Source organism: Hylobates moloch, unplaced genomic scaffold, assembly GCF_009828535.3.
Source record: "Hylobates moloch isolate HMO894 unplaced genomic scaffold, HMol_V3 SCAFFOLD_19, whole genome shotgun sequence".
Taxonomy (NCBI): Eukaryota; Metazoa; Chordata; class Mammalia; order Primates; family Hylobatidae; genus Hylobates; species Hylobates moloch.
Window position 1 is genome coordinate 14884442 of NW_026652294.1, and position 27344 is coordinate 14911785.

Here is a 27344-nt window from a genome sequence, read left to right on the forward strand (position 1 = left end):
ACAAAAAACTGATGAATGCATTCATGAGCTTCTTTTGCCATTCATTTCGTGCTTAGAGAGCACTTACTATGTGCCAGACCCTGTGCTGCCACTTGAGACTCAGAGGCTTCCTCTGGAAGCTCACAGTGGAGGAGGGGAAGGGCAGGACAGTCCCCTCAAGCATGCCCTGCAGGTGCCCAGAGGCTGCTTGTGAGGGATCAGGGAGCTTTTGTTTCCTCCCACCCACCTCCTTTTCTGGTCCCCCACTCTCTCCTTCCTAAGGCAATGAGGATCTGTTCAGGACTCCTCCCCCCACCCCCGCCCCCACAGCCCTGCCCAGCCAGGCCCTAGGAACAGCGCACCTGTCCACGGAAACAGCAGCCAGCGTGAAGCTGCTGGCGTACATGGTGAGGTAGATGAGCAGGTGCACGGCCTTGCAGACGAGGGCCCCGAAGAGCCAGGCATCCAGCGTGTAGATGGTGGCCTGGAAGGGCACGCAGCACAGGATGAAGCAGAGGTCAGCCACCGCCAGGTTGAGGATGAACAGATCTGTGGTGCTGCCAGGCTCGTGCCAGGCACTCAGGCCAGGCTGCAGGAGCACTGCCAGCACCAGCCCATTGCCCACTGTGCCCAGCAGGAAGATTAGGGCAAAGACCACAGGCACTGCCACGGCCCCAACACTCCCTGGGCTGTCCAGTGAAATGTTCTGGGCATCAGCCATCTCCCCATCAGACGGGCACCTGGGGAAGAGAAGCTGGAATCCTCAGGCAAGAGCCCCCAGTTCTGGTTGCTTGACCCCGGGATCTAGCTCCCCCGACCTGGGTCTGGCCAGGTGTTCTGGGCTGGAAGCTCGTGGGAGATGGAGGAGGGGAGAGCAGAGCCAAAGTCATCGCTGAGTGCCACTGTGTGAGCAAGCTCGTGGTGTTCAAGGGGTGAGAGTTCCTCAGTTTCCTAAGGAACACGCCTAGAGTCCTGCCTGGAGGGCTACCTAGGTATTTGAGGGACACTTTCAACCCACGAGGCTGGGGAAGGCACAAGTGAAGTAGGATGAAGATATGGCGATGGGGGGAGGGGCCAACCCCAGAAACTGGTATATTTTCCTTCTCAATGGGGATCTGAAGCTCAGGGGAGACCCTGGGACATGGATTTAGGGCTTTCTCTGGCTACAAGTTGTAGCCTCAGCAAAACACGGGTAACATCCCTGAGTCACTGGAGAGTCCAGTATAGTGAGATCACCACAATGGCAAAACTGGGAAGACCATGTAGGTCACTGCTCCCTCTCTGCACATAGAGAAATTGAGGCCCAGAGAGGGGACATGGGAGGGTAATATCACACTCGAAATGGCAGCTCTAGGGCTGTTGCCACCCTGGTATCCTGCCTCTTAAGCTAGAGTGCTCATCTGAGAGCCTGTAACAGGTGGTGCCTCTGACAACCTGTGTGTGTGTGCACACCGAACTCATGCTCACCCCCATCCCACTCTACAGCCCATGTCTCCTACTACCTGCGGATACCCTCGCAGGCTTGAGACCACTGGGGTGGTGGGACAAAGTAGGGGAAAGGGGGGCCAGGCAGGGAGTAGGGAAGAAAGGCAATGTCTGCCCCCACCCCAGCACCCAGCATGCAGTAGGTCCCCAAAGCCCAGGATGGGCAACACCCACCTCCGCCTTGGGCAGTGGGCTTGATCCTGGGTGAAATGGCCGGGCTGGGCGGGCCTCCTGGTTCAGCAGCTGCCCCTCGGTGCCTCCCTGCAGGTACTGGTCTGCCTTCTACTTCTCTCCCTTCGCCTTTAAGGCCCCTCCTCTCCTCTGCCCCCTCTGCTGAGCCGGAGTTGGGCACTCCCTCTGGAGTAGCCACTGGCCACTTCCCCCTCAGTCCCTGATTTCCCCCAGGTGGCAGGCTCTTCTGCCTGGCTCTTCTCTGCCTCTCTGCGTTGCTGCTGCCTTTTCCTCTCTCTGCAGCCAGTAACCCATTGATCTCGCTCTCTGTGATTTGCTTTGTAGTTAACCCCTCTGTGCCCAGGGCCCAGCCAGTCTCTGGCACTCCCACCTCCTGTGGCCCAGCCTGATGACTCCATCCCCTACCCCTGCACCTTCTTGCTCCAATCCATGTTTAGAAAAGGTTCCTAGGCCGGGCATGGTGGCTCACGTCTGTAATCCCAGCACTTTGGGAGGCCGAGGCAGGCAGATCACTTGAGGCCAGGAATTCGAGACCAGCCTGGCCAATGTGGCGAAATCTTGTCTCTACTAAAAATACAAAAATTAACTGAGTGTGGTGGTGGGCGCCTGTAATCCCAGCTACTCTGGAGGCTGAGGCAGGAGAATCGCTTGAACCTGGGAGGTGGAGGTTGCAATGAGCCGAGATGACGCCACTGCACTCCAGCCTGGGTGATGGAGTGAGACATTGTCTAAAAAAAAAAAAAAAAAAAAAGAGGCTGGGTGTGGTGGCTCAGGCCTGTAATCCCAGCATTTTGGGAGGCCGAGGCAGGTGGATCATGAGGTCAGGAGTTCAAGACTAGCCTGGCCAAGATGATGAAACCCCGTGTCTGCTAAAAATACAAAAATTAGCCGGGCGTGGTGGTGGGCACCTGTAATCCCAGCTGCTCAGGAGACTGAGGCAGAGAATTGCTTGAAGCCAGGAGGTGGAGGATGCAGTGAGGCAAGATCATGCCACTGCACTCCAGCCTGGGCGACAGAGCGAGACTCTGTCTCAAAAAAAAAAAAAAAAAAACTCTATTATTGCCGAGGGTGAAAAGGATGGACCGAGGGGGAGAGATATGATGAGTGGCCTGTTAGGAGCCTCTCGTCTAGGCAAGAGCCAAAGAGGTGAATAGGTCTTGGTGAACAGCTGTGTGATTCGGTCATGGAGTTCTGTCCTGAACTGAGTGGAGAAGGAGGGGACACATGGCCAAATGCCTCCAGAGGGTTTGGGAGGCTAGCACCTGGGGAGCAAGGTACACTGGATTCAGCAACGAGGAGGCTGCTGGTAAACTGGACAGGTGTATTGAGGGCAAAAGGCAGTCTGCAGTGAGTTAAGGAAGGGAGGGGAGAAGTGGAGGAGCTGAGTGTAGTGTTTTTAGAAGCTGGGGGTGGGGTTGGGGAGCATCAAGGGGAAGTGCATAAGGGGAGAGAAAACAGTGTGAGGGGCGCTGATGGAGCCAGGACTTGCATTCCAGGCCAGAGGAGCTGGGGTAGATGCTCAGAACTAGCTCCTCAAGGCCAGGCGTCGTGGCTCATGTCTGTAATCCCAGCACTTTGGGAGGCCAAGGCAGTTGGACCACTTGAGGTCAGGAGTTCAAGACCAGCCTGGCCAACATGGTGAAACTCATCTCTACTAAAAATTAGCCAGGTATGGTGGTGCACACCTGTAATCCCAGCTACTTGGGAGGCTGAGGCAGGAGAATGGCTTGAACCCGGGAGGCAGAGGTTGCAGTGAGCGGAGACTGCACCACTGCACTCCAGCCTGGGCAACAGAGCAAGACTCAAAAAAAAAAAAAAAAAAAAAAGAAAAGAAAAGAAAAGAAAAGAACTAGCTCCTCGAAGGCCCCGGGGTTTTCACCAGGGCTCAGAGGTGCCTCTCTAAAGCCTGATGTCACCTTCTTTAGATGCAGAAAATCCTCAATTTTTGGAAGCAGAGTCTCATGGAATTGAAACTATTAGGAATCTAATCTAGACTTGCCAAACCTGAATACAGAACCTTCAGAATTGAATTTTTTTTTTTTTTCTGTTTTGTTTTGTTTTTGAGACAGTCTTGCTCTGTCGCCCAGGCTGGAGTGCAGTAGTGCGATCTCGGCTCACTGCAAGTGCAAGCTCCGCCTCCCAGGTTCACGCCATTCTCCCACCTCAGCCTCCCGAGTAGTTGGGACTACAGGCGCCTGCCACTACGCTCGGCTAATTTTTTGTTTTTGTATTTTTAGTAAAGATGGGGTTTCACCGTTTTAGCCAGGATGGTCTCGATGTCCTGACCTCGTGATCCGCCCGCCTCAGCCTCCCAAAGTGCTGGGATTACAGGCGTGAGCCACCGCACCCGGCCAGAATTGAATTAATTCTGAATTGAATTCAGAATTGAATTGCGCAACAGAATTGTAGACTCTTATGATCCCTGAATGGCGAGACCCAGTTTGGTGGGATTTTAGAAACTTTGACAGATCTGCAACCACTGCGTGAAAGTAACGCACCCTTAGACTCCCAGAAGCCTGGACGAATGTGCATGCCTGAACCCTGGATCGGGCTGGAAAGCATCTGAGATTCATGACTTTGCACTCCTGGCCCTTGGGAGCCCCCTGCCCACAAGGTCCTTCTTGGTCTAGGGCGATGAGCTGCCAGCAGCGGCAAGGCTAAGCTGATACGAGAGCGGAGGTGGAGGGAAGGAGGAAGGAACAGGTGGCCATAAAGAGCACGGCCGTGAGCCTAGACCTTGGGTGCGCCCGGTGCCGCCACCTCCATTCACTCCTACCGCCGCTTCTGGTAGCCTGCGGCCCTGAACCCCGTGCGCGACGCAGAGAACAAGGACACTGCGCCCTTGGAGCGGTCCTCAGAGCCTCTGATTCTGCAGAATGCGGACTTAGCTGATCCACGGCCGGCACTCCCGCCCTGCGTGGCCCTACAGCTTGTCTTGGGCGGCCGGCGACTACCGGTAGGAGCCCAAGCCGAAACACGTGCACCCAGAGCGGCTGCTGCGCCTCCTACAGACACCTTCTGGATGACTGCGGAAGAAGCGCGGCGGCGGACCCGGGCTGGTGCAGCAGGACATGCTGAGCCGCGGGTTGGCCGACGGCGTGGAGCTCTACCGCGACCAGCTAGCCCACGGGGTCGCTGCCAGCGCGGCAGCGCAACGCCAGCGGCGGCTCCCAGGAGCCACAGGGGCGGCGACACACTTTCTACGGCGCTGTCTGGACCTCGCCTCGTGCCCCCTCACGTCGGTCTGGGTGGATCTGGGCCTTCTGTTCTGGCCCCGCCCGGTGCACCACACCGACTGCCACACGTCACCCCGCGGCTGCCCGTGGCGCCTAACATGAGCTGCCGGCTAGCGCAGACCATGCTCATCAAGCTGCTGGCTCGGCATTACTGGTTGAGCCCTTGTGCACATCGCCTGCAGCAGCGCGCCTGGTGCCACGTGCCCTACTCGGTGGTGGCGGGCTGCAAATGTTCCTGCCGCTAATGTGACCACAGCTACCCCAGCCAGGCAGCCTTCCACCCTCACACCGGCCCCCACCCCCCCAGCTGCTGGACCCCAGCTCATATTGTTCATCCCAAGATAATGGGCAAATGGGTAGGCTGGAGGTGCAGGACGTCAGAGACGTAGAGCCAGTTTCATGTCGTTAATGATAAAGGGCCTTTTCATCCTCTGCCCCAAGTAAACTAAGAGCTTCCCAAGGTCACACCACGCCGAGGGTGGAGCTACGGAGACCCCACTCCCCACCCCACAAGGCTGCCAGGGAGAGACCGCCCTCCTCCCGCAGGCCCCTCCAACAGGAGAGCGGCGAGCTGTTGTGGGGCACAAGGGAGGATGGGGCCTTGGCAGCAGCAAATCACCCCTCCTGGTCTTGACTGCTGGGCAGCCCGAGCAGCCGCGGCCCAAGGACCCCAGTCTGGAGGGGCGGGGCGAGCCGGCGGCCGCGGCCTGTGCTCGCAGCACCCCCTGGCGGCTGATCATCGTAGACCTCGGAATGAGCGAGATGGAAGGGCCTCAGACCTCAAGGCGTAGTGGCAGGAGGACTGAGGCACACACAGGGACTGGAGCTTGCCGAAGGCCAGAGTAAGGCAGGGAGAGAGTGGGCTTGAACACAGGGTTCCAGACTGTCCGGAGCTTCCCCAGGGGTGATCCTCATTCTTTTCTTTGGGGCCTGAATCCTCTGCCTCTCCTTCCAAACATGGACACCCAGCCTCCTCCTATCTGGGCAGCGACAGGACATCTTCCAGTGGGAAGAAGGAAGAAGCTAGACTCTAAGACTAGACTCAGGGGCTGCAGAGTAGCGGGCAGTGGCAGGGTAAAGGGCCTGTGGGGCTAGTTCTCAGCAGCCCTCCACAGCAGCACAGAAACTACCTGAGACAAATGGTGGCCCGTGCCTATCTCCCAAAGGCCTGGGTCCCATCTTTTTTTTTTTTTTTTTTTTTGAGACGGACTTCTGCTCTTGTTGCCCAGGCTGCAGTGCAATGGCATTATCTTGGCTCATCGCAACCTCCGCCTCCCAGGTTCAAGCGATTCTCCTGCCTCAGCCTCCTGAGTAGCTGGGATTACAGGCATACGCCACCACGCCCGACTAATTTCGTATTTTTAGTAGAGACGGGGTTTCTCCATGTTGGTCAGGCTGGTCTCAAACTCCGGACCTCAGGTGATCCGCCCACCTCGGCCTCCCAAAGTGCTGGGATTACAGGTGTGAGCCACCGTGCCCGGCCACTGGGTCCCATCTTAATCTAGGGAAAGAGGTCAGTGGAGATCTGCAGTCCTCAGGAGCCTCCCTTCAGAGCCCTGCTCCTGCCTGATTCTTCAACCGGCCACAGGACTGGGCCTGCCCAGAGACAATAAAGCAGACCAGAGTGCCACAGCCAATTTTCACACTGTTGTTTCACATTCTCACAGCCCTCAGCACAGGCCACATCCCAGCCCAGCTCTGGGACTTCGGTTCAGGGCTCAGAGCCTCTCGTCTGGGCTGATCGAAAACCTCCTTTGACCCTGTGGCACTAGGTGGATCTTGGCTCTTCTCGTCCTTACCCAGAGCTCAGGGCAGTGCCCCGTGCAGTCGCCCCACTTCCACGAAGGCCCCCACGCAGCGGTCAATGTCTTCCTCGCTGTGCACTGCTGAGATCTGTACCCGGATCCGGGCCTTGCCCTTGGGGACCACGGGGTAGCTGAACCCGATGACAAAGATGCCTGGGAGGGTAGAAAGCAAGGGCATGCCAGAACCAACAGGCTTGGGGGCAGAACACAGAGGGCAAGGGAACTGCTCCAGGTCTCGGATTCGGGACTGCCTCATGGCTTGGGGTTTTCAAGCTTAGACAGACAGACAGCTGGCCTAAGAGGCCGCAGCGTGGCTGGGTGCGGGGGTGAGTCACAGTCTAGGAGTTTCCGTTTCTTTTCTCTCAGGACCCACCACCAGTTCCCTTGTCTCAGCACCCTTACCTCTCTTCAGCATGTCATCCGCCATGCGAGAGGCCAGCCGGGCATCACCCAGCATCACAGGGCAGATGGGGTGACTGGCTCCCGAGATAGTGAAGCCAGCAGCTTCCATCTTACTACGGAACCTGTGGGCACAAGGTGTCACAGGTAGCTAAGGGGCCGTGGAGCATTCACACCCGCTCCTTGCAGGGACCAGGCCCGAGGTCTATGCCCAAGTCTGCAAGAAGAATCAACAAAGACAGTTACAAGCTCTAAGAGGCAGATGGGAGCCAGGCAGGGGGCAGGGAGAACAAAAAGGGAGGCAGAAAGACAGAATGGACAAGAAGGAGACACAGAAGCTAGAGGGGAGAGGCAGGGACAGAGAGGAGGGAGGGGAAGAGGCAAAAGCAGACCCTGTGGGCACAGAGCTGTCTATGGGCCTGGGCAGACACATGAGGCTGGCTCTCACCACGTCCCCCCACCCCCGAGCCTGCCCTGCTGGGAGCCGCACCTCTGGGTCTTGGCAGCCATAGACTGGACAATGGTGTTACTCTCCATGAGCAGATCTAGGGCCTTGGAGGCGCAGCCAACAACAGCAGGTGGCAGACTATTGGAGAAGAGGTAGGGCCGGGCGCGCTGCCGCAGCAAGGACACCAGAGGCCCAGGCCCTGTTGTGTAGCCCCCTGAGAAGAAGGGAAGAGGTGGGGGGAGGGGTTGGTCAGGGGCCAGACTGAAAGTATAGCCCATGCTGCCCTCCCCACTTCCCTGAGCACCTCCAGGGCCCTTCAAAAGGACAAGCGGACCCCAGGGACACAACCTTGCAGGTACCTGATGCTCCACCCAGGGCCTTCCCCAGGGTGGAGTTGATGATGGTGACCTGGTCCATCACACCCAGCAGCTCATCTGTGCCCCTGCAAGGGAAGCCGCCGCTGCTGTCACTGGCCTCCTGAGAGCCCAGGGATTATGGATCATGCTGGGGACTGGCCTCCTCGTTTCCCAGCCACCCTCAGAAGCCCCACCCCAGGCCTCAGGTGCCACATGGTCCCACCGTCCTGTGGGCCCCAGGAAGCCAGTGGCATGGCATTCATCCACAAAGACCAGGGCGCCATATCTAGAGGCAAGACGGCAGATCTCCTGCAGGGGTGCAATGTCGCCATCCATGGAAAAGGCCCCATCAGTGGCCACCAGGCGCAGCCGATGCTTCTGCAGGAAAGACATGAGCAGATGGTGGGTGGTGTTAAGTTGGGCCAAACCACCCGTCTCTTATGCTGCTTGGAGCTCTGAGAGCTCATCCTGCCCAGTGCCCAGCACAGAGGTGGGCACAGAGGTACCACCAGCTTGGGGGCTGGAACATCCTCTCCCTCATCTGAGCCTCTCGGTGTCACCCATCTCCACGCTGAGCCCTGGACAGTGAGAATGCCTGTGTAAGGTCCCAGAGGGCAGGCTAGGCTGGGACCAGGTCTCACCAACATGTACATTCTATCCTTATGCCTAGCAAGGGCCTGCCACACAGAAGGTGCTTGCTAATACTCAAGGCAGGCCGGGCGCAGTGGCTCACACCTGTAATCCCAGCACTTTGGGAGCTTAGGGGTTCGAGACCAGCCTGGGCAACATAGTGAGACCCTGTCTCTACTAAAAATTTAAAAAACTGGCTAGGTATGGTGGCTCATGCCTGTAACTTTGGGAGCCCAGGAGTTCAAGACTAGCCTGAGCATTATAGTGAGACCCTGTCTCAAAAACAAACAGGCCGGGTGCAGTGGCTCACGCCTGTAATCTCAACACTTTGGGAGGCTGAGGCAGGCAGATCACCTGAGGTCAGGAGTTTGAAACCAGCCTGGCCAACATGGTTAAACCCCATCTCTACTAAAAATACAAAATTAGCTGAGCACGGTGGTGTGTGCCTGTAGTCCCAGCTACTCCAGAAGCTGAGGCAGGAGAATCAACTGAACCCGGGAGGCAGAGGTTGCAGTGAGCTGAGATCGTGCCATTGCACTCCAGCCTGGGCAAAAAGAGTGAAACTCTGTCTAAAAAACAAACAAATAAAAAACTGGGTGTGGTGGGCACCGGTAGTCCCAGCTACTCAGGAGACTGAGGTGGGAGGATTGCTCGAGTCCAGAAGATTGAGGCTGCAGTGAGCTATGACTGCACCATTGCAATACAGCCTGGGCAACAGAGTGAGACTCTGTCACACACACACACATACACACACACACACCTGGGCAACAGAGTGAGACTCTGTCACACACATACACATACACACACACACACCTGGGCAACAGAGTGAGACTGTCACACACACACACACACAGACACACACACACACAGAAAAACCTCAAGGCACCATGGTACAATGGAATGCTCTGGTGCTAGGCACAGTGGCTCACGTCTATAATCCCAGCACTTTGGGAGGCCTAGGCGGGTGAATCAACTGAAGTCAGGAGTTCGAGACCAGCCTGGACAACATGACGAAACCTCGTCTTTACTAAAAATACAAAAATTAGCCAGGTGGGGTGGCGGATGTCTGTAATCTCAGTTACCTGGGAGGCTGAGGCAGGAGAATCACTTGAACCCAGGAGGTGGAGGTTGCAGTGAGCCAAGATCGCACCAGCCTTGGCGACAGAGTGAAACTCTGTCTCAGAAAAAAAAAAAGCCGGGCGCGGTGGCTCACGCCTGTAATCCCAGCACTTTGGGAGGCCGAGGCGGGCGGATCACGAGGTCAGGAGATCGAGACTATCCTGGCTAATATGGCAAAACCCCATCTCTACTAAAAATACAAAAAATTAGTCGGGTGAGGTGGCGGGTGCCTGTAGTCCCAGCTACTTGAGAGGCTGAGGCAGGAGAATGCCGGTGAACCCCGAGGGGCGGAGCCTGCAGTGAGCCGAGATCGCACCACTGCACTCCAGCCTGGGCGACAGCAAGACTCCATCTCAAAAAAAAAAAGAAAGAATAATGCTCTGGGTGTGAGGGATTTAGGTTCAAATCCTGGACAAATCTCTGCTGTTTCAAACTTTCAGGCCCTCTGTCTGTGAGTGAGAAGTTGGCCTCTCTAAGCCTCACTTCCTTCCCCAGGCAGAGGCTGAGGGTGGACCCAGGTGTCGCCCTACCTGGGCCTCTTGCAGCTTGGCTTCTAGGTCGGCCATGTCCAGGTGGCGATAGCGATACTTGTGGGCCTTGCACAGGCGGATGCCGTCGATGATGGAGGCATGGTTCAGCTCGTCCGACAGGACTGCGTCCTCCGGGGTCAGCAGGGCCTGGAGGGAGGCAGTGAGCGTAGAGCCATCATTTAACCACCCTGGGCTTCTCCCTCGACCGGGACTCCCGCAAATCAAAAACTGTACTGCCAGCCAGGGCGTTCCTCTGGGTAGAGAGGCAAGGCGTCCTATGCTTCTATCTGGGGCCCCCGTGCCTCAGTGCCGGGCTGGACCAGCGCCCTGCTCTAGTAAGAGGAGGTGAGAATATATTTGGTGAGTACTAGGCCCCTGCCTCCCCCAGCCTTCCAGCTGATGTAGCTTATCCCCCAAAGGCTCTGGAACTCAGGCTCCTTGCAAGCCCCAGGATTCCTCTTGGAGCACCTACCTGGCCCAACCTTGACCTCCAGAAGAAATGGGCTCTGGAGCCTCTAGGCATGGCACTGAATCCTGCTAGGTTCTCCCAACTGCCCACCCCCAAGCCTTCCTCAGCCTAACAGGCCCCACCAACCCTCATCCACAGGACAGCTTCCACACACCTCAAAGAGGCCGGCGTTGGCATCAAAACAGCTGGGATAGAGGATGGCATCTTCCCGCTGGTGGAAGCGGGCTATTTTTGCTTCTAGATTCTTGTGGATGCTCTGAAGAAAATGAGTGAGACACGTGTTGATGCCTGTGGGGTCATGTGGGACAAGTTCGAGGGGACAGAGGCTTGGAGGACCACAGAGACCCAACCCAGAAAGCCTGCAGCCTCAGTCTCCTTACTTTCTGCCACACATGGGCTATCCCAGAGCTGCCAGGAATCTGACAGACAGTTCCCACTGAGGAACTGGGGACCTGTTAGGTTCCGTCCCTGGGCAGAATTTGGTTTTACAGTGGCAGTCTAATGGTGGAATTACGGGCACTCGTGGAGAAGGAAGATGTGTCTTCCTAACACCATACTGAGTGTCATTTTTGGTTGCCTAATGGTGAAGAAAAAGATCACAGAGGTAATTCTGGGTTCACCTGGGCCTCTAATTTGTAGATTTGAAAACTGTTGGGTCTGGGTGAGGGCTTTGCTGGGAAGTGACTGGATGCGAGTCAGGAGTTCTGCCTCTGACATTCATTTCGCTCTCACCTTTCTGAGAGGGCTGTTAATGATAAGCACAAGTAGTCAGGAGCACAGACTCTCTTTTTTTTTTTGGCAAATGAGACAGGGATTCTCTGTCACTCAGGCTGGAGTGCAGTAGTGAGATCATAGCTTACTGTAGCCTTGAACTTCTGGGCTCAAGTGATCCTCCCAACTCAGCCTCCCCTCCCTAGTAGCTGGGACTACAGGTGTGCACCACCACACCCAGCTAATTAAAAACTTTTTTTTTTTTTGTAGAGAGAGGGTCTTGCTATGTTGCCCAGGCTGGTCTCAAACTCCAGGCATCAAGTGATCCTTCTGCTTTGGGCTCCAAAAGTATTGGGATTACAGGTGTGAACCACCATGCCCAGCCAGCATGGACTCTTGAGCCAGGGTTCAAATCCCACCACAATAGGCTGTGTGCCTCTGGGCAAGTCACTTAACCTCTCTGGACCTCTCTGTCCTCATCTCAATAGCAGGAATAAGAATAGCAGCTATCACTTAGGATTAATGAGTTAATACTTGTAATGTTCTTTATTTTTTTTTTGAGACAGAGTTTTACTCTGTCACCCCGGCTGGAGTGTGGTCGCACCATTTTGGCTCACTGCAACCCCTGCCTCCTGGGTTCAAGCGAACACGGCCAGCTAATTTTTGTATTTTTAGCACAGACAGGGTTTCACCATGTTGGCCGGGCTGGTCTTGAACTCCTGACCTCAAGTAATCCACCCACCTCGGCCTCCCAAAGTGCCTGGATTACAGGCATGAGCCACCATGCCTGGCCAATAGTTGTAATTTTCTTAAAAGAATTCCTGGCACATAATAAGTACTATTTAAGTTTCATACTTATATAAATTTATTTTGTAACATTTGGAAAATAAATAATAGCCAAAATTCATTGAGCACTACTATCACTACTATGTGCCAGGCTGTTCTATGCTTTTTTTTTTTTTTTTTTTTTTTGTGGAGACAGAGTCTCACTCTGTTGCTCAGGCTGGAGTGCAGCGGTGTGATCTCAGCTCACTGCAACCTCCACCTCCTAGGTTCAAGCGATTCTCCTGCCTCAGCCTCCCAAGTGGCTGCAATTACAGGCACCCACCATCATGCCAGCTAATTTTTGTATTTTTGTAGAGAAAGGGTTTCGCCATGTTGGCCAGGCTTGTCTCGAACTCCTGACCTCAGGTGATCCGCCTGCATCAGCCTCCCAAAGTGCTGGGATTACAGGTATGAGCCACTGCACCCGGCCTACTCTAAGCATTACATGTATTAAGTCTTTAATTTGTAATGATCCTATTAAGTGCTATTATCTTCATTTTCCCTATGAAGTAATTGACACAGAGAAAGGTTAAGATACTTGCCCACAGGAACAGGGCCACTAAAGGGCAGCACTGGCAACTGTGTTCCGTCAGAACAGCCCCAGAGCCCTCAGTCTCAGTTCCCACTGCCTACTCCTCTTCTTATAGAAGGTCAGGTGGGAAAACGAATGCTCGAAATGGCAGTTTCCACTTTGGAAGGCCAAGGTGGAGGAGATCACTTGAGGCCAGGAGTTCAAGACCAGCCTGGCCAACATGGTGAAACCCCGTCTCTACTAAAAATACAAAAATTAGGCCAGGTGCGGTGGCTCACGCCTGTAATCCCAGCACTTTGGGAGCCCACGGTGGGTGGATCACGAGGTCAGGAGATCGAGACCATCCTGGCTAACATAGTGAAACCCTATCTCTACTAAAAATACAACAAATTAGCCGGGCGTGGTGATAGGCGCCTGTAGTCCCAGCTACTCGTGAGGTTGAGGCAGGAGAATGGCGTGAACCGGGGAGGCAGAGCTTGCAGTAGCCAAGATCATGCCACTGCACTCCAGCCTCAGCAACAGAGCGAGACTCCCTCTCAAAAAAAAAAAAAAAATTAGCTGGGTGTGGTAGCACGCCTGTAATCGCAGCTACTCAGGAGGCTGAGGCACGGAGAATCATTTGAGTCTGGTAGATGAAGGTTACAGTGAGCCAAGATTGTGCCACTGCACTCCAGCCTGGGTGACAGAGCAAGATTCTGTCTCAAAAAGAAAAAAAATATATGTAAAGTTCCTTGGCCAAAGCTTTTTAGCAAAACAGAGGCCTACACTCAGCCTTTCTGCTGCACAGCTCTGGGGCCAACAGTAGGCTAAATCAGCCTTGCTGACTGTGGGAAGCAGGCAGCTGGGGTCAGTCCCCACAACCCCCCACCACTCACTGTGTACCTGTGTTCCACAGATAAAGCGGACAGAGCTGAGGCCAGCTCCAAACTCCTCCAGAGCCTGCAGACCTGCCTGGATCACCTCAGGGTGGCTGCTCAGGCCCAGGTAGTTGTTGGCACAGAAGTTAAGGATTCCTGAGGTGAAGGAGAGGAGATGGATACAGCAGCTCAGGTGGGGCAAGGGTGGGCCTGGAAAGATGACAGTGACAGGCCCTGGGGAAATGGTCCAGAAAGGAAACAGACCTGGATTCACCGTTGAGGAGGCACCAAATTCAACAGCTACAGAGGGAGGGTCAGTGCTACACATCTTGAAGAGCAAGAAGTTTAAGCTTTTTTTTTTTTTTTGAGACAGGGTCTAGCTCTGTCGCCCAGGTTGGAGTACAGTGGTGCAATCATGGTTCACTGCAGCCCCAACCTCCCAGGCTCAAGCAATCCTCCCACTCAACCTCCTGAATAGCTGGGACTACAGGTGTGTGCCACCATGCCCGATTAAATTTTTTTATTTTTTGTAGAGATGGGGTCTCAATTATGTTGCCCGTGCTGGTCTCGAACTCCTAGCCTCAAGCAATCCTTCTGCCTTGGCCTCCCAAAGTGCTAAGATTTCAGGCACAAGCCACTGTGTCCAGCCTAAACTCTGGCTTTGAATCACATTCTACCCAAGGAGGAACTCAGCCCTTCCTCACAGGCTTCTCCTGTGCCTGAAGACCACCACTGACTCCTTATCTGACCCTTTGGTTTCCTTGAGGGTTAAAGAAGAGGGCTGAGTCAGATGCCTGCTGCAGTCCTGGAACTCCACAGTTTACTTTGCTGCCAGAATCACACCCCCAAAGGTAGGTGCCTGAGATACCAGTCCCCGAATTCTAAAGCCCAGAGTGAACACAGCTGACCTCAGGAGCAAACAGGCCAGAGAGGAAAGTTCACACAGCCTGGGAAAGGCAAAAACAGGATGAGAACTTGGGTCTCCTAATTTCCCATCTTTTGACTGGCTCTAAGCTTCCCCTGAGGGAGAGAAGGGATTACCTGGGACCTCTATTTTACAAATGAGTGCAACAGCACCAAGGGTTCTATGCCTATTTCCTGGGCAGAAGGCAGCTTTGGGAGCCTGTTGATGATCACCACTCACCTGAGGCCTGACACAAATAAGTCCGGTGTAACCACTGGTTAGAGTGAAATGAGGGAGGGCTGGGAGTGGTGGCTCACACCTGTAATCCCAACACTTTGGGAGGCTGAGGCGGGCGGATCACTTGAGGTCAGGAGTTCAAGACCAGCCTGGCCAACATGGTGAAACCCAGTCTCTATTAAAAACACAAAAATTAGCCGGGTGTGCTGGCACGTGCCTGTAGTCCCAGCCACTTGGGTGGCTAAGGCATGAAAATCGCTTGAACCCGGGAGGCAGAGGTTGCAGTGAACCGAGATCTCGCCACTGCACTCCAGCCTGGGGGACAAAGCAAGACGAGACTCCGTCTCAGAAAAAAAAAAAAAAAAAAAAGGAAAGAAAGAAATGAGGGAGACCAGGCAGGGCCAACTCATCATGTGATTTCTGCGGCAGCCCTGGGACACCTTGCTTGCTATGAGTTTACCCAGCAAGCTGTCCCCTCTGGCCAGTTAGGCAATGTTCCAGCTCCAATATTCCAGCGCTGCCTGCAGCTAGCTGGGGGCTTTTGGGCAAGCCATTTCACATCTGTGGATTTCAGCCTCTTCGTCTGTAAAATGGAATTAGTCATTCCTGCGTCTAGAAGTTAGCAGGAGTTCACGTGCAGCAACAATTGGTAGACACCTTCACAAAGCAGCCGCTCAAGAAATGCGAGTTTTCTTGCTGGGCAAATCGCCTCCCTCCGTCAAAACGGGTTTAACCAGGCGAGAGTCAGTATTAGGAAGCCATAAAGTCGCCCTGACAGATCCGAAGGGGAACAGTAGCTAAGAGTGTAGGAGCCGCCCACCCCCGCCTCCAGGACCTCCATTCCAGCACAAGCTCGGGAAAGGTCTTGGAACGACTCCCGGGACGGAGAGTTACCTCCGGAGACGCCGTCCACGCGGATGTGCGGCCCCTGACGGGACGTGATGACCCGCTCGCTCTTCCAAGTGCCAGCTCCGCGGATGCCTTCCAGCTCCCCCTCCAGAATGCCACGCAGCTGGGCCAGCGCTGACTGTGCGCGGCGGCCGCGAGGCACCCAGAAGAGTGCGGCGCGCCAGGCGTTCCCAGTCCACATCGCTCCTACCTCGCCCGAGCGCGCCTGCCTGCCTGGGAGCTGTGCGCATCGCGGACGCAGCCTGGTCGCGTGGCCGGGGGCCGGGCTCCAGCAGCCAATCGGAGCGAGGGGGGCTCGCTTAAAGAGGCGGGGAGGCGGGCCTAGGATGGGTGGGCGGGGCCTGGCGGGATCCGCCGGGGACCGAGCGGCTTGATTTGCAAGTTGAGACTGCAGAGGTCCGGGTGGCAGAGGGGAGGGAAGGGGGCGGAGGAAGTCGCGTCAGGGCCCAGCCCACCAGACTCCCCACCGCATTCCCACGTACTCACCTCTTGGCCGGAAATGGGGTGCCCTCTGGACCCCAAAGGCAGAAGCCTAGAAGCCGGCTAAGGCACGTTCCGCAGCCTCCAGGACTAAGGATTCCTGGCTTCTGTCCAGCTCCTGAACCCTCCCCCCAGTCTCAGGTGCAAACGCCCCAGATGTCCCCACTGCCCGCCCGCCTAACCGCTCCGCATTCATCCTCCAGTCTTCAAAGTGAGGAAAAATACACCGCTCAGTTTCTCCCTTTTCCAATTTATTTTAAAGTTTTAAAATTACAAAGACAGCAAAATTTTCCCGGCACAAGTAACACTTGCTTAAAAAAGAGGGTGGGGTGGGGGGGACGCGCAAGTGCGCGATTTTCCTATTTTATTAAAAATAAGAGAAAGACAACTGTACAGGTTTTTTCTCCCAGCTCCCGGGTGTGAGACTAAGTACTAGCCCTAGATATGTATATATACACAAACACACACATGCACACAGATCTAAGCTCTGTAAAACTACTTAGTAAATCCCAAATCGACTGCAGTAAGTCTTACTATCCACTGCCCGCCCACTCCCCCTCCCCCTCCCCCAGCTACAACTACTTATAATAAAGGACTCAAAATAAAAAAAGATCGGGAGGTTTTAAGTGGCCGCAGCCCCACCAAACCAAGCAAAGACACCTCTTGTACAGGAGGAACAAAAAATCCAGAGGAAAAGAAAAGTCTTCCTAGAACACAATCCATCGATTGTGTGGAAAAATCCAAGTTTCAACAGGGCACACTGAGGCACTTGGCTGACTCCTCACCCTTACCCTAAAGTTTTTACTCCGGTTTAACAAGAGAATTTGCTGAAGCCACAAAGATCCCCCAATGGCTACATCCTAGCTGACTGGGAGAAGCTATGGCTTCTCCCATCCAGCTGTCACTTGGACCCCACTCCCCTTCCCTAAGAAAATAGGGAGGCCGAAAGGGCAAACTAACAGAAATGAGAAGGAAACTGGGTTTGGGCCCCCACTGCTCACCACTGGGAGGTGGAAGTCAGCCCGGTGGCGGTTTTTTCCACCTCCTTCCTTTGCCGGCTGGCTGCTCCCTACCACCTCTCCTCCTGGCCAAAGGTTCTGAAACTCACAACAGGTGCCCAACTCAAAGAAAACTCACTCACCCTAAAGATATTCCTGCTAACCTCATAATTCCTGGGTTCCCTCTCATCTAGCCAGAACAAACTGCCTTGTGTCTTCTCCCCACCCCCATCTACCTTCATGGCAAACAAGCCAACAAAACACACAAGCCCCCCCGCCCCCCCGCAAATCCCTAACCCCGTAAGTAGGTTAATAGCAAAACAAAATATAAGTACATTCTCATCATTAGATTGGTTGTTGCTGTCCTTGCACAACTGGTTAAGGAAAAATGTATTCTGTAATTTCTGAAGAACCCAAATCCTGTCTCTTACAAAGTCAGAACAGAAAGGGGCAAAAGGTGGTGGTGAGCATCAAGAGAGAAAAAAGGTGAAAATTATTTACAGAAAATAGGAGACAGGAGGGAGTGTCCGCAAGAAAAGACTTCATTGTCACTTCTTCTTGCCGGCCCTCTTGGCACTGGACTTTGCTTTGGGTTTCACTGGTTTGGCCTTTTTGGGCTTGGATGCCTTGACCGGCTTGGCTTTGACAGTCTTGGGTTTTTTGGCTTTCTTGGGCGTGGCAGCCAGCTTCTTCTTGGCCTTCTTGACTGGGGTGGCTTTGGGTTTCTTGGTTGGGGCTTTGGAGGCAGCCTTCTTGGGCTTGGATGCCTTCTTTGGCGTGGCTACCTTCTTGACTTCCTTCTTGGTCTTCTTGAAGGCCACTGACTTCTTGGGCTCGTCGCTCTTGGCTAGCCGGAAGGACCCCGAGGCCCCCACCCCTTTGGTCTGTTTGAGGACACCGGTGGTGACCAGGCGCTTGATGGACAACTTGATCTGCGAGTCAGCGTTCTCACCCACCTTGTAGTGGCTCTTGATATACTTCTGAATGGACTGGCGCGAGGAGCCAGCGCGGTTCTTCTCGGCCTGGATGGCAGCCACGATCATGTCTGAATACTTGGGGTGGTCTGTGGACTTCTTGGAGGCCTTGGCCCGCTTGGGCTTGGCCGCAGGGGCGGACGTGGAATTCTCGGTCATGGTGGCCTGTCTGGTCCGGCTGTTGAAGGCGCCTTCCAAAGGGCCAGCCCTCGTCGGAGGCTGAGCAAAACCTGCCTCGGGATCTGCTCCTGAGCCCCTGACTACCGGGCCAGTCCGGAGTGCGGCTCCCGGGGATGCGAGCGAGGAGTCGCTGCTTTTCCTCCCCGGCTCGGGTGTCGGGAGAGCTCGCCGAGCCGGCTTTGAGAGGCCCAGCCCCGCCGGTCTGTCGCTTGGTCTCGGCACCGGGCTCTGCCTCTGCCTCCGCCTCCTCTGCCTCCTTTTTCCCAGCTCCGCGTCTGGCGCTTGGGCGGCGCATCCGGGTATTTAGCGGCGGCGGGCGGACCGCGGTGAGGACAGGGCTGCTGGCTGCCTGCTCCCGGCCCGGAATGGCGCTGCGCCGCCGCCATCTGTGTTTCTTCCGCCGAGCAAATCCGACCTTTCCCCCCGGCCCGGGCCTTCCTGCTCCCCGCCGCCGCCCTGGGCCGCTGCCTGGCTCCCTGGGCTTCCCCGCCGGGCGGCCCGCTGGCCCGGCCGCCGCCCCCCGCGCCCGCCACGCGCCCCAAACGGCGCCGAGGACCGCTGGTGCGCCGGCACATTTCCCCTTTGCGGGGGGCTGGCTCTACGGGGCTAGGGATCCTCCGTGCGGGAAACCCCCAGTAGCAAAGCTCTCCCCTGAGGCTACCAGGGGCTCTGCTCCCGGCCCGCTGCGGGGTCCCCTAGCCCGGTGGAGCTGCCGGAAAGCGGCCCCAACTAACACACGCGGCCCCGAGCTGGGCGACTCCCAGCCGGGCCGAGCCGGGACAGGGGGGAGGGGTCGCTCCCCCGGGGTCCGGTCACCTCTCGGGGGTCACCCCGCCACCGGTCCCTCCACACCTCTACCCCTCTCTGTCCATGGGGCCCCCAAGGAAACTTTCCCTGGAAGAGTTGGAAGGGTACTTTCAAACTTTGTCCCTTCCCCCTCCTCTGCCGTCTCTCCCCCAGCGCGCCCCCCGACTTCTGCCTTGAGGTTCCCTCCTGAGGCCGAACCCCCAGTGCTGCCCGGACCCTCTGAGAGATGAGGAGGGCCTCCCGGGTGGCCTCTTCTCCTCAAAGACCCCTGCATCTCCCATATAACCTAATGGGGAATTCATTTATATGCTTCTCTTAGCCTGTAAGTTTTGGGGTGTCAGAGAAAGAACTCGCTGCCCCCCATCCCTGAGGCCCAGCCTGGGGGTTCAGTCCCCGTCCCAAGGCTCCTTGAAGGCAATGTGGGGGCGGGGGAGGGCGGTCCACAATGGAGAAGCTGCCCCAGAGGCTCTAACCAGGGACGGTCCTGGGGGCCCCTGTAATGAGGAGAGGCCCTGAGTGCTTTGGGGACTTGGGAAAGCGGGGCGCTAGGGTGGAGGTCGAGGAGGGGGTTATGTCCCTTGGGTTGTGACCTGTCCTCGGAAAGTGTGCAGTTGTTCAGAGAGCCGTGGCCGCGACCACCGCCATTTTGCTGGGAAGATGCGATGTCTTTGTTAAAATGCACACAGGTTTTCCCGTGCTGCTTGGCAGGTGTAGACGAGGCGGACACAGGGCGCCACTGTCTGTAGGGAGTTCTGAAGCTCTAGGGGCTTTAGGGGCCCAGAGGCCAGCAGGAGAGACCTCAGAGACCCTAGGACCCCTTGTCTGCGGCCGACCTCCAACTCACGTGCCGGGTCCGCTTGGCAGCGGCCCTGGGCTGAGTTTCTGCGACGCTTGCTCCCTGCGCGCCTCTCCCACAACCCCGCTTTTATTCCCTAAGCATAGAGGCCGGTCACTGTTCACTTAAACAATACCCTGGGAGTGGGAGTTTGTTGCTGGTCAAAATGATGAACGCATCCCGGTATGGTCCAAGAGCTGTTTGCAGACACAGTAGGCTACTGGGGAGGGGTAAAGGGGAGGGGCTCGAGGATTTTGATGTTGGGGACAGGATCGTAGCTGCCGTGGGTGTGGGAGGGCTCCTACTGGACCTGGGAGTCTCTGAAGCCAGGGCAAATTAATAGGTTTCCCCCGCACGCCAAGGGATGGATTAATCCAAATGATTAGGGGAGGAAGGGGGAGGGGGAGCCCAAGACTCGGTGTCAGATGCCTTCTCTCCGGGCTTATCTCCGTGGCACAGGCGGGGAAGGGAAGCAATGGGGGGGTCAGGTTAGTTCAAAAGGTCAAGGTTAGTCTTTTGATGGTGTCAGTTTCCCTTATGTTTCGTCATTTGAAAACACAACATTCTGGTGGCTTTGTTTTGGTTATTTTCAAAGACAACTCGGGTTCCCATTAAGACCTGGTTGGGTTAAAACGCACCCAAATAGTTCCCCCGCCCCGTATCCGAGATGTTCCACCCTGAGAGCCCAGAGCCATGTCACCCCATCCCCCGCCCCAGGTCCGTGCATGTCTTAAAGACTGGATGAATCCAATGATACGACGATGAATAATTTTATTTGCACAGCGCTTTACAGTTTGCACAGTGCTCCCCACCGGTTTCTGGATCCTTTGCGCCTCCTGCCTGTGATCACTATCCCTATCACCCCTATTTTACCGCGGAGGCCCGGGACTTAGAAGGATGGATTGGGGGCGGGGTACTGTGAGGCTCAGCTCCGTGACACCTGGGCGTTCATTTCATTTTGTATCTCTCCTGTCCCTTCTCCCCGCCCATCCCAGCGACCTGTAAATTCCCGGAACTGAAGCCAGAATTGGGGAAAGGGGCTGCCTCAGGTCGCAGGGGCTTCCAGCTAGTGGACACCCCTTCTCCCGCCAGGCGGCGAGGTTCACCGCCCCTTCCCCTGCTCCGGGGAGTTGGAGGGGAAGGAAGGGGGTTCCCTGGGGCTTGGGCGCAGAGGCCGAAGCCAAGGCGGGCAGGACGAGGAAAGACGGCCTCCAACTGGCTTGGCCTCGCCTCGCCTCGCCTCGCCTCAAGGACACTGCAGAGCCGGGGGGCTTCTTCGCTCCAGCCAGACCCCGCCTGGGCACCCGGGCAGGCGGCTCTCGGGTCCCCACCGGGCGCAGAGCCATCTTCCAGCTGGCGGACTGCACAACCTCCCCCGCTCCCTTTAACGCGAGGCTCTTGAAACCCCAGGAACGGCGGAACCGCGGCAACTGCTCCTGGGAAATGTAGTCCTCGGCGCCGCGCCCCCTACCCGCGACCCTTGGCAGCGGCCGCGCCCCCCGGGCGTGAGGAGGGGGTCGGACAGCTGCTGTGCCGTGGCGCGGGGAGGGTCCAGGCCGTGCCGTGGCGCGGGGAGGGTCCCCCGCTGTCGCTCTCGGGCCTCAGTTCTTCCACCTGTCGGCTCTACCTGTCTCTGGGGTTAGTGAGAGGGGGAAATGAATTCCTGCATAGAAAAGTATAAATCGCATTAGAATGCCAGGGGTCGTGTCCTTACTAATGGGTGTGTTTGTGTGTCCGTGCGCGCGCGCGTGCCTGAGCCCTTGGCACGTGACACCTTCACGTTACAGACAGGAGGCTCCCACCCCCACCCGTATGTTTAATGACTTGCCCAGGGCTGATAGACTTTCAAGGCAATGCCCTGTTCACTGCACCACCTGTGGTCTTGTGGCATTCTGGGCTTTGTAATCTTTTTTTTTTTTTTTTTTTTTTTTTGAGACGGAGTCTCGCTCTGTCGCCCAGGTCAGAGTGCAGTGGCGCGATCTCGGCTCACTGCAACCTCTGCCTCCCGGGTTCAAGCAATTCTCTGCTTCAGCCTCCCGAATAGATAGGATTACAGGTGTCCACAACCACGGCCAACTAATTTTTTGTATTTTTAGTAGAGACGGGGTTTCACCATCTTGGCCAGACTGGTCTTGAACTCCTATCCTCGTGATCCACTCGCCTCGGCCTCCCAAAGTGCTAGGATTACAGGCGTGAGCCACCGCGCCCGGCTGGCTTTGGAATCCTAATGCATTCCTTAATATGTGCCAGACACTGGGATGGGCGCTGTAATATGGCCATAAACCAAAGTGACAAGAGAGCCCTGCCCTTCTGGAGCTGAGGTTTCCTGGAAAAGATAGATACACAATAGACTACATAAAGAAGTAAATTAGGCCAGGCGCGGTGGCTCAGGCCTGTAATCCCAGCACTTTGGGAGGCCGAGGTGGGTGGATCACCTGAGGTCACGTGTTCGAGACCAGCCTGGCCAACATAGTGAAACCCTGTCTCTACTAAAAATACAAAAATTAGCTGGGCATGGTGGGGGGCACCTGTAATCCTAGCTACTTGGGAGAATGAGGCAGGAGAATCGTTTGAACCCGAGAGGTGGAGGTTGCAATGAGCCGAGACCATGCCATTGCACTCCAGCCTGGGCAACAAGAACAAAACTCCATCTCAAAAAAAAAAAAAAAAGTAAATTATATAGTATGCTGGAAAGTGGCAATTGCAGAGAAACAATTGGAGCAGGGTTGGGGGTGGATATAGGCAGTGTCAAATGGTGGTGGTTTGCAATTGTATTTTTTGTTGTTCGTTGTTTTTTGAGACGGAGTCTCACTCTGTTGCCCAGGCTGGAGTGCAGTGCCATGATCTCAGCTCACTGCAATCTCTGCCTCCTGGATTCAAGTGGTTCTCCTGCCTCAGCCTCCTGAGTAGCTGGGGTTACAGGTGTGCACCACCACGCCGGGCTAACTTTTTTTTTTTTTTTTTGAGATGGAGTCTCACTCTGTCACCCAGGCTGGAATGCAGTGCCGCGATCTCGGTTCACTGCAAGCTCCGCCTCCCGGGTTCAAGCAATTCTCGTGCCTCAGCCTCCCGAGTAGCTGGGATTACAGGCTCCCACCACCACGCCCAGCTAATTTTTGTATTTTTAGTGGAGCGGAGTTTCACCATGTTGGCCAGGCTAGTCTCAAACTCCTGACCTCAAGTGATCCACCCGCCTCAGCCTCCCAAAGTGCTGGGATTACAGGCATGAGCCACCACACCCGGCCCCTTGTTCTACTTTTTGCTCCCTTCTCACTACTGAACTTGACTAGTCTAAAAAAAAAATGGTTCAGATGAATCCCACTACTCGGTATATATCCAAAAGGAAGGAAATCAGCATATTGAAGAGCTATCTGCACTCCCATGGTAATTGCAGCACCATTCACAGTAGCCAAAATATGGAGTCAATCCAAGCGCACATCAATGGATGAATGGATGAAGAAAATGTGGTATATAAACAAAGGGAATATTATTCAGCCACCAATAAGAAGGAAATCCTGTCATTTGCAACAACACAGATGGAACTGAAGGTCATCATATTAACTGAAATAAGCCAGGCAGAGAAAGACAAATATTGCATGTTTTCACTCATATGTGAACACTAAAAAAGTGGATCTTTGCCAGCCTGGTCAACGTGGTGAAACCCCATCTCTACTAAAAATACAAAAATTAGCCGGGCGTGGTGCCAGGCGCCTGTAATTCCAGTTACTCGAGAGGCTGAGGCAGAAGAATCACTTGAACCCAGGAGGTGGAGGTTGCAGTGAGCCCAGATTGCGCCATTGCGCTCTCCAGCCTGAGCAGCAGAGCAAGACTTCATCTCAAAAAAAAAAAAAAAAAAAGAAAGAAAAGAAAAAAAGTGGATCTCGGCCTGGCGCAGTGGCTCATGCCTCTAATCCCAGCACTTTGGGAGGCCGAGGCGGGAGGATCACCTGAGGTCGGGAGTTTGAGACCAGCCTGACCAACATGGAGAAACCCCATCTCTACTAAAAATACAAAATTAGTTGGGTGTGGTGGCAAATGCCTGTAATCCCAGCTACTTGGGAGGCTGAGGCAGGAGAATTGCTTGAACCCGGGAGGTGGAGGTTGTGGTGAGCCGAGATCGTGCCATTGCGCTCCAGCCTGGGCAACAAGAGTAAAATTCCGTCTCAAAAAAAAAAAAAAAAAAAAAATGCTGGGCATGGTGGCTCACGCCTGTAATCCCAACACTTTGGGAGGCCCAGGTGGGCGGATCACGCGCTCAGGAGATGGAGACCATCCTGGCTCACACGGTGAAACCCCGTCTCTACTAAAAATACAAAAATTAGCCGGGCGTGGTGGCACGTGCCTGTAGTCCCAGCTACTCAAGAGGTTGAGACAGGAGAATCGCTTGAACCTGGGAGGCAGGGGTTGCAGTGAGCTGAGATCGCACCATTGCACTTCAGCCTGGGCGACAGAGCAAGACTCTGTCTCAAAAAAAAAAAAAAGTGGATCTCATGAAGATGGAGAGTAGATTGGTGGTTACCAGAGGCCAGGAAGGATAGCAAGGAGGGGAGGAAGAAGAGAAGCTGATCAGTGGGTACGATATACAGTTAGCTAGAACAGTAGGGTGACTGCAGTTAACCATAACCCAACTGTATACTTCAAAATAGCTACGGGAGAATAATTTGCATGCTCCCAGCATAAAGAAAAGATAAATGTTTAAGGTGATGGATATCCCAGTTCTTCTAATTTGGTCATTATGCTTTCTATGAATAAGCCGTCTTGTCACCCCTGTCTCAGGTGAGCGGCAACTGTCTGAGGCCAGTAGCCCAGGAATAAGAAGAATTTACCAAGACAGTTGTAGGTAAAGAAAGGCACATTTATTAGAGAAGGTATGAAAATATGTTGCAGCCGGGAGTGATGGCTCACGCCTGTAATCCCAGCACTTTGGGAGGCTGAGGCGCACAGATCACCTGAGGTCAGGAGTTCGACACCAGCCTGGCCAACATGGCAAACTCCATCTCTACTAAAAATACAGAAATTAGCAGGGCGGGGTGGCACATGCTTGTAGTCCCATCTACTTGGGAGGCTGAGGCAGGAGAATCGCTTGAGTCTGGGAGGCAGAGATTGCAGTGAGCCAAGATTGCGCCATTGCACTCCAGCCTGGAGGACATGTTGAGACCTTGTCTCAAAAAAAAAAAAAAAAAAAGGCCGGGCGCAGTGGCTCACGCCTGTAATCCCAGCACTTTGGGAGGCTGAGGCGGGCAGATCACGAGGTCAGGAGATCGAAACCATCCTGGCTAACACAGTGAAACGCCATCTCCATTAAAAATACAAAAAAATTAGCCGGGCATGGTGGCATGTGTCTGTGGTCCCAGCTACTTGGGAGGCTGAGGCAGGAGAATTGCTTGAACCCGGGAGGCGGAGTCTGTGGTGAGCCGAGATCGCACCACCGCACTCCAGCCTGGGTGACAGAGCAAGACTCCATCTCAAACAAAAAAAAAACAGAAAAGAAAAGAAAAGAAAAAGAAAATGCATTGCAAATTTGCAACAGGCAGCACAGCAGAGAAGGGGCCGTCTGCAAGGAGACAAAGGCTTGCTAGGGACGGTACAGGATGGTGCTTGTGCTGTATGCTGGAGAGGGCTTTATGCAGTACTGATAATGCCGAGGTTGCAGTGAGCTAATTTGCAATTTTCTGTCAGCTGAGCATCTGGTGATAGCTGGTTGCAGGAAGATTGTGAATTATTTGTGCAGGAGGGCATGTGTTCTGGAGCATGAAGAAAGGCACACTTAGAGCTTACCTGCTTTCTCTTTTTGCTTTCCCTCAATCCCACCAGCCCAACTCCTCCTTCCTAATTAGGACTCCACAACCCCCTCTCATAGCTCCTGTCCTTTCCTTCTTAGCACTTTTCACAAAAATCACACTTTACAATGACAGCAGTGTCCATCTTCCCCACTAGAGACTGAGCCCCACGAGGCAAGCAGGTGTCTGTTCCTTTCACACCCAGCACCCAGCACCCAGCAAGTAAACAATCTGCACCCGCGTGGGCCTTTCCCACTTCCAAAGGGCTTTGCCCTCCACACTTTGAGTCAAAATTCACGCTCCATGAGGACAGGGCAAACGGCAGGTGGAGGCATCCGAGGGGAAAGGAGCAAGGCTTGAGATAGAGGCGGGGCTGGGGGCAAGGGAGAGGTGGAGGGCAGCAGATGGCCCCTCACTCAGGGATGGAGGGGCGGCTGCTCTAGCCTGGGTGCTGGGTCCCCTCCTCTCAGCCCAGTCCTGTGATTCCTTTTAGAAACCTGCCAGAAACAGGGGCTCTCACCTCCTCCTGTCCAGGCTAGGTGTCACTTAGATTCTCAAAATTGAAAAGTAATCAACATTTGAGGGCCCCAGGAATTTAACAGAGAGTACAGTCAATGGGGTTTTTTGTTTTTTTCTTTTTTTATTTTAACTTTTGTGGGTATATAATAGATGTATATATTTATGGGATACATGAGATTTTGTTTTGTTTTTGTTTGTTTTTGAGATGTAGTCTTGCTCTGTTGCCCAGGCTGGAGGGCAGTGGCACGATCTCGGCTCACTGCAACCTCTGCCTCCTGGGTCAAGCGATTCTCCTGCTTCAGCCTCCTGAGCAGCTGGTATTACAGGCACGCACCACCAGGCCCTGGCTAATTTTAGGATTTTTAGTAGAGTCGGGGTTTCGCCATGTTGGCCAGACTGGTCTCGAACTCCTGACCTCAGGTGGTCTGCTCGCCTCAGCCTTGCAAAATGCTGGGATTACAGGCATGAGCCACCGCGCCTGGCCAGAGATGTTTTGATAGAGGCATGCAGTGTGAAATAAGCATAGTCAATGGGTTTTTACAGACGTCCCCTCTTCCTTTCCCTACACTGCTGTGCAGCAACTGGACAGTGTTCCCCTGCCTTCAGCTCTCTGCCCGACACAGGGTTTCTGTTAACACAGGAACAGCACTAGCCCTGAATTGGGGGCCTCACGTGGTTATATGCTGGGTGTGGAGGGATTCTGCTCACATCCCCCAACCCCAGCCCTATTATGCGATGGGTAGCTGTGTGTGGGAGGCAGAAAAATGGCCTCTAAATATGGCCACATCCTAATCTCTGAAACTTTAAAAAGTGTTCCTTTAATGGCAAGGGAGAACAAAGGTTGCTAATCACCTAGCCTGGAGATGGGAGATGATCCTAGATTATCCTGGTGGGCCCAGTGGAATCATAAGGATTTGTTTGTTTGTTTGTTTTTTTTTTTGAGACGGAGTTTTGCTCTTGTTGCTCAGGCTGGAGTGCAATGGCACAATTTCAGCTCACTGCAACCTCCACCTCCTGGGTTCAAGCTATTCCCCTGCCTCAACCTCCCAAGTAGCTGGGATTACAGGCATGCGCCACCATGTCTGACTAATTTTATATTTTTAGAAGAGATGGGGTTTCTCCATGTTGGTCAGGCTGGTCTCAAACTC

General features: G+C 54.7%; 3 protein-coding genes across 3 annotated transcripts in view; all 3 read right to left on the reverse strand.

The window, feature by feature from the left end:
• GALR3 (galanin receptor 3) overlaps positions 1–724 on the reverse strand; it is a 2089-nt gene extending 1365 nt beyond the window's left edge. Inside the window, exon 1 of the mRNA XM_032139945.2 lies at positions 342–724. Within this exon, the coding sequence (XP_031995836.1) occupies positions 342–700 (359 nt within the window). The 5' untranslated portion in view covers positions 701–724. The remainder of the gene's footprint in view (positions 1–341) is intronic.
• A 5658-nt stretch (positions 725–6382) lies between these two features.
• On the reverse strand, positions 6383–15869 carry GCAT (glycine C-acetyltransferase). Its single transcript, XM_032139946.2, has 9 exons — positions 15609–15869; positions 13599–13729; positions 10803–10904; positions 10180–10326; positions 8124–8278; positions 7904–7986; positions 7587–7758; positions 7100–7221; positions 6383–6850 (listed from the first exon to the last, which is right to left on the reverse strand). The coding sequence occupies exons 1-9, from the start codon at positions 15802–15804 to the stop codon at positions 6699–6701; spliced, it is 1260 nt and encodes a 419-aa protein (XP_031995837.1). The 5' UTR covers positions 15805–15869; the 3' UTR covers positions 6383–6698.
• Positions 15870–16333: 464 nt separating this feature from the next.
• LOC116459408 (histone H1.0) lies at positions 16334–18658 on the reverse strand. The gene has a single exon (XM_032139948.2). The coding sequence runs from the start codon at positions 18232–18234 to the stop codon at positions 17650–17652; it is 585 nt and encodes a 194-aa protein (XP_031995839.1). The 5' UTR covers positions 18235–18658; the 3' UTR covers positions 16334–17649.
• Between the last annotated feature and the right edge of the window lie 8686 nt (positions 18659–27344).

Excerpts from the sequence above, each read along its gene's own strand:
- GCAT (XM_032139946.2), bottom strand. The coding sequence starts at position 15,804 with ATGTGGACTGGGAACGCCTGGCGCGCCGCACTCTTCTGGGTGCCTCGC. Across the intron at positions 7,987-8,123 it reads TTCCTGGGGCCCACAGGACG|GGGCACAGATGAGCTGCTGG; the intron begins GTGGGACCATGT and ends CTTCCCTTGCAG. Across the intron at positions 6,851-7,099 it reads GGATGACATGCTGAAGAGAG|GCATCTTTGTCATCGGGTTC; the intron begins GTAAGGGTGCTG and ends CTACCCTCCCAG.
- LOC116459408 (XM_032139948.2), bottom strand. The coding sequence starts at position 18,234 with ATGACCGAGAATTCCACGTCCGCCCCTGCGGCCAAGCCCAAGCGGGCC.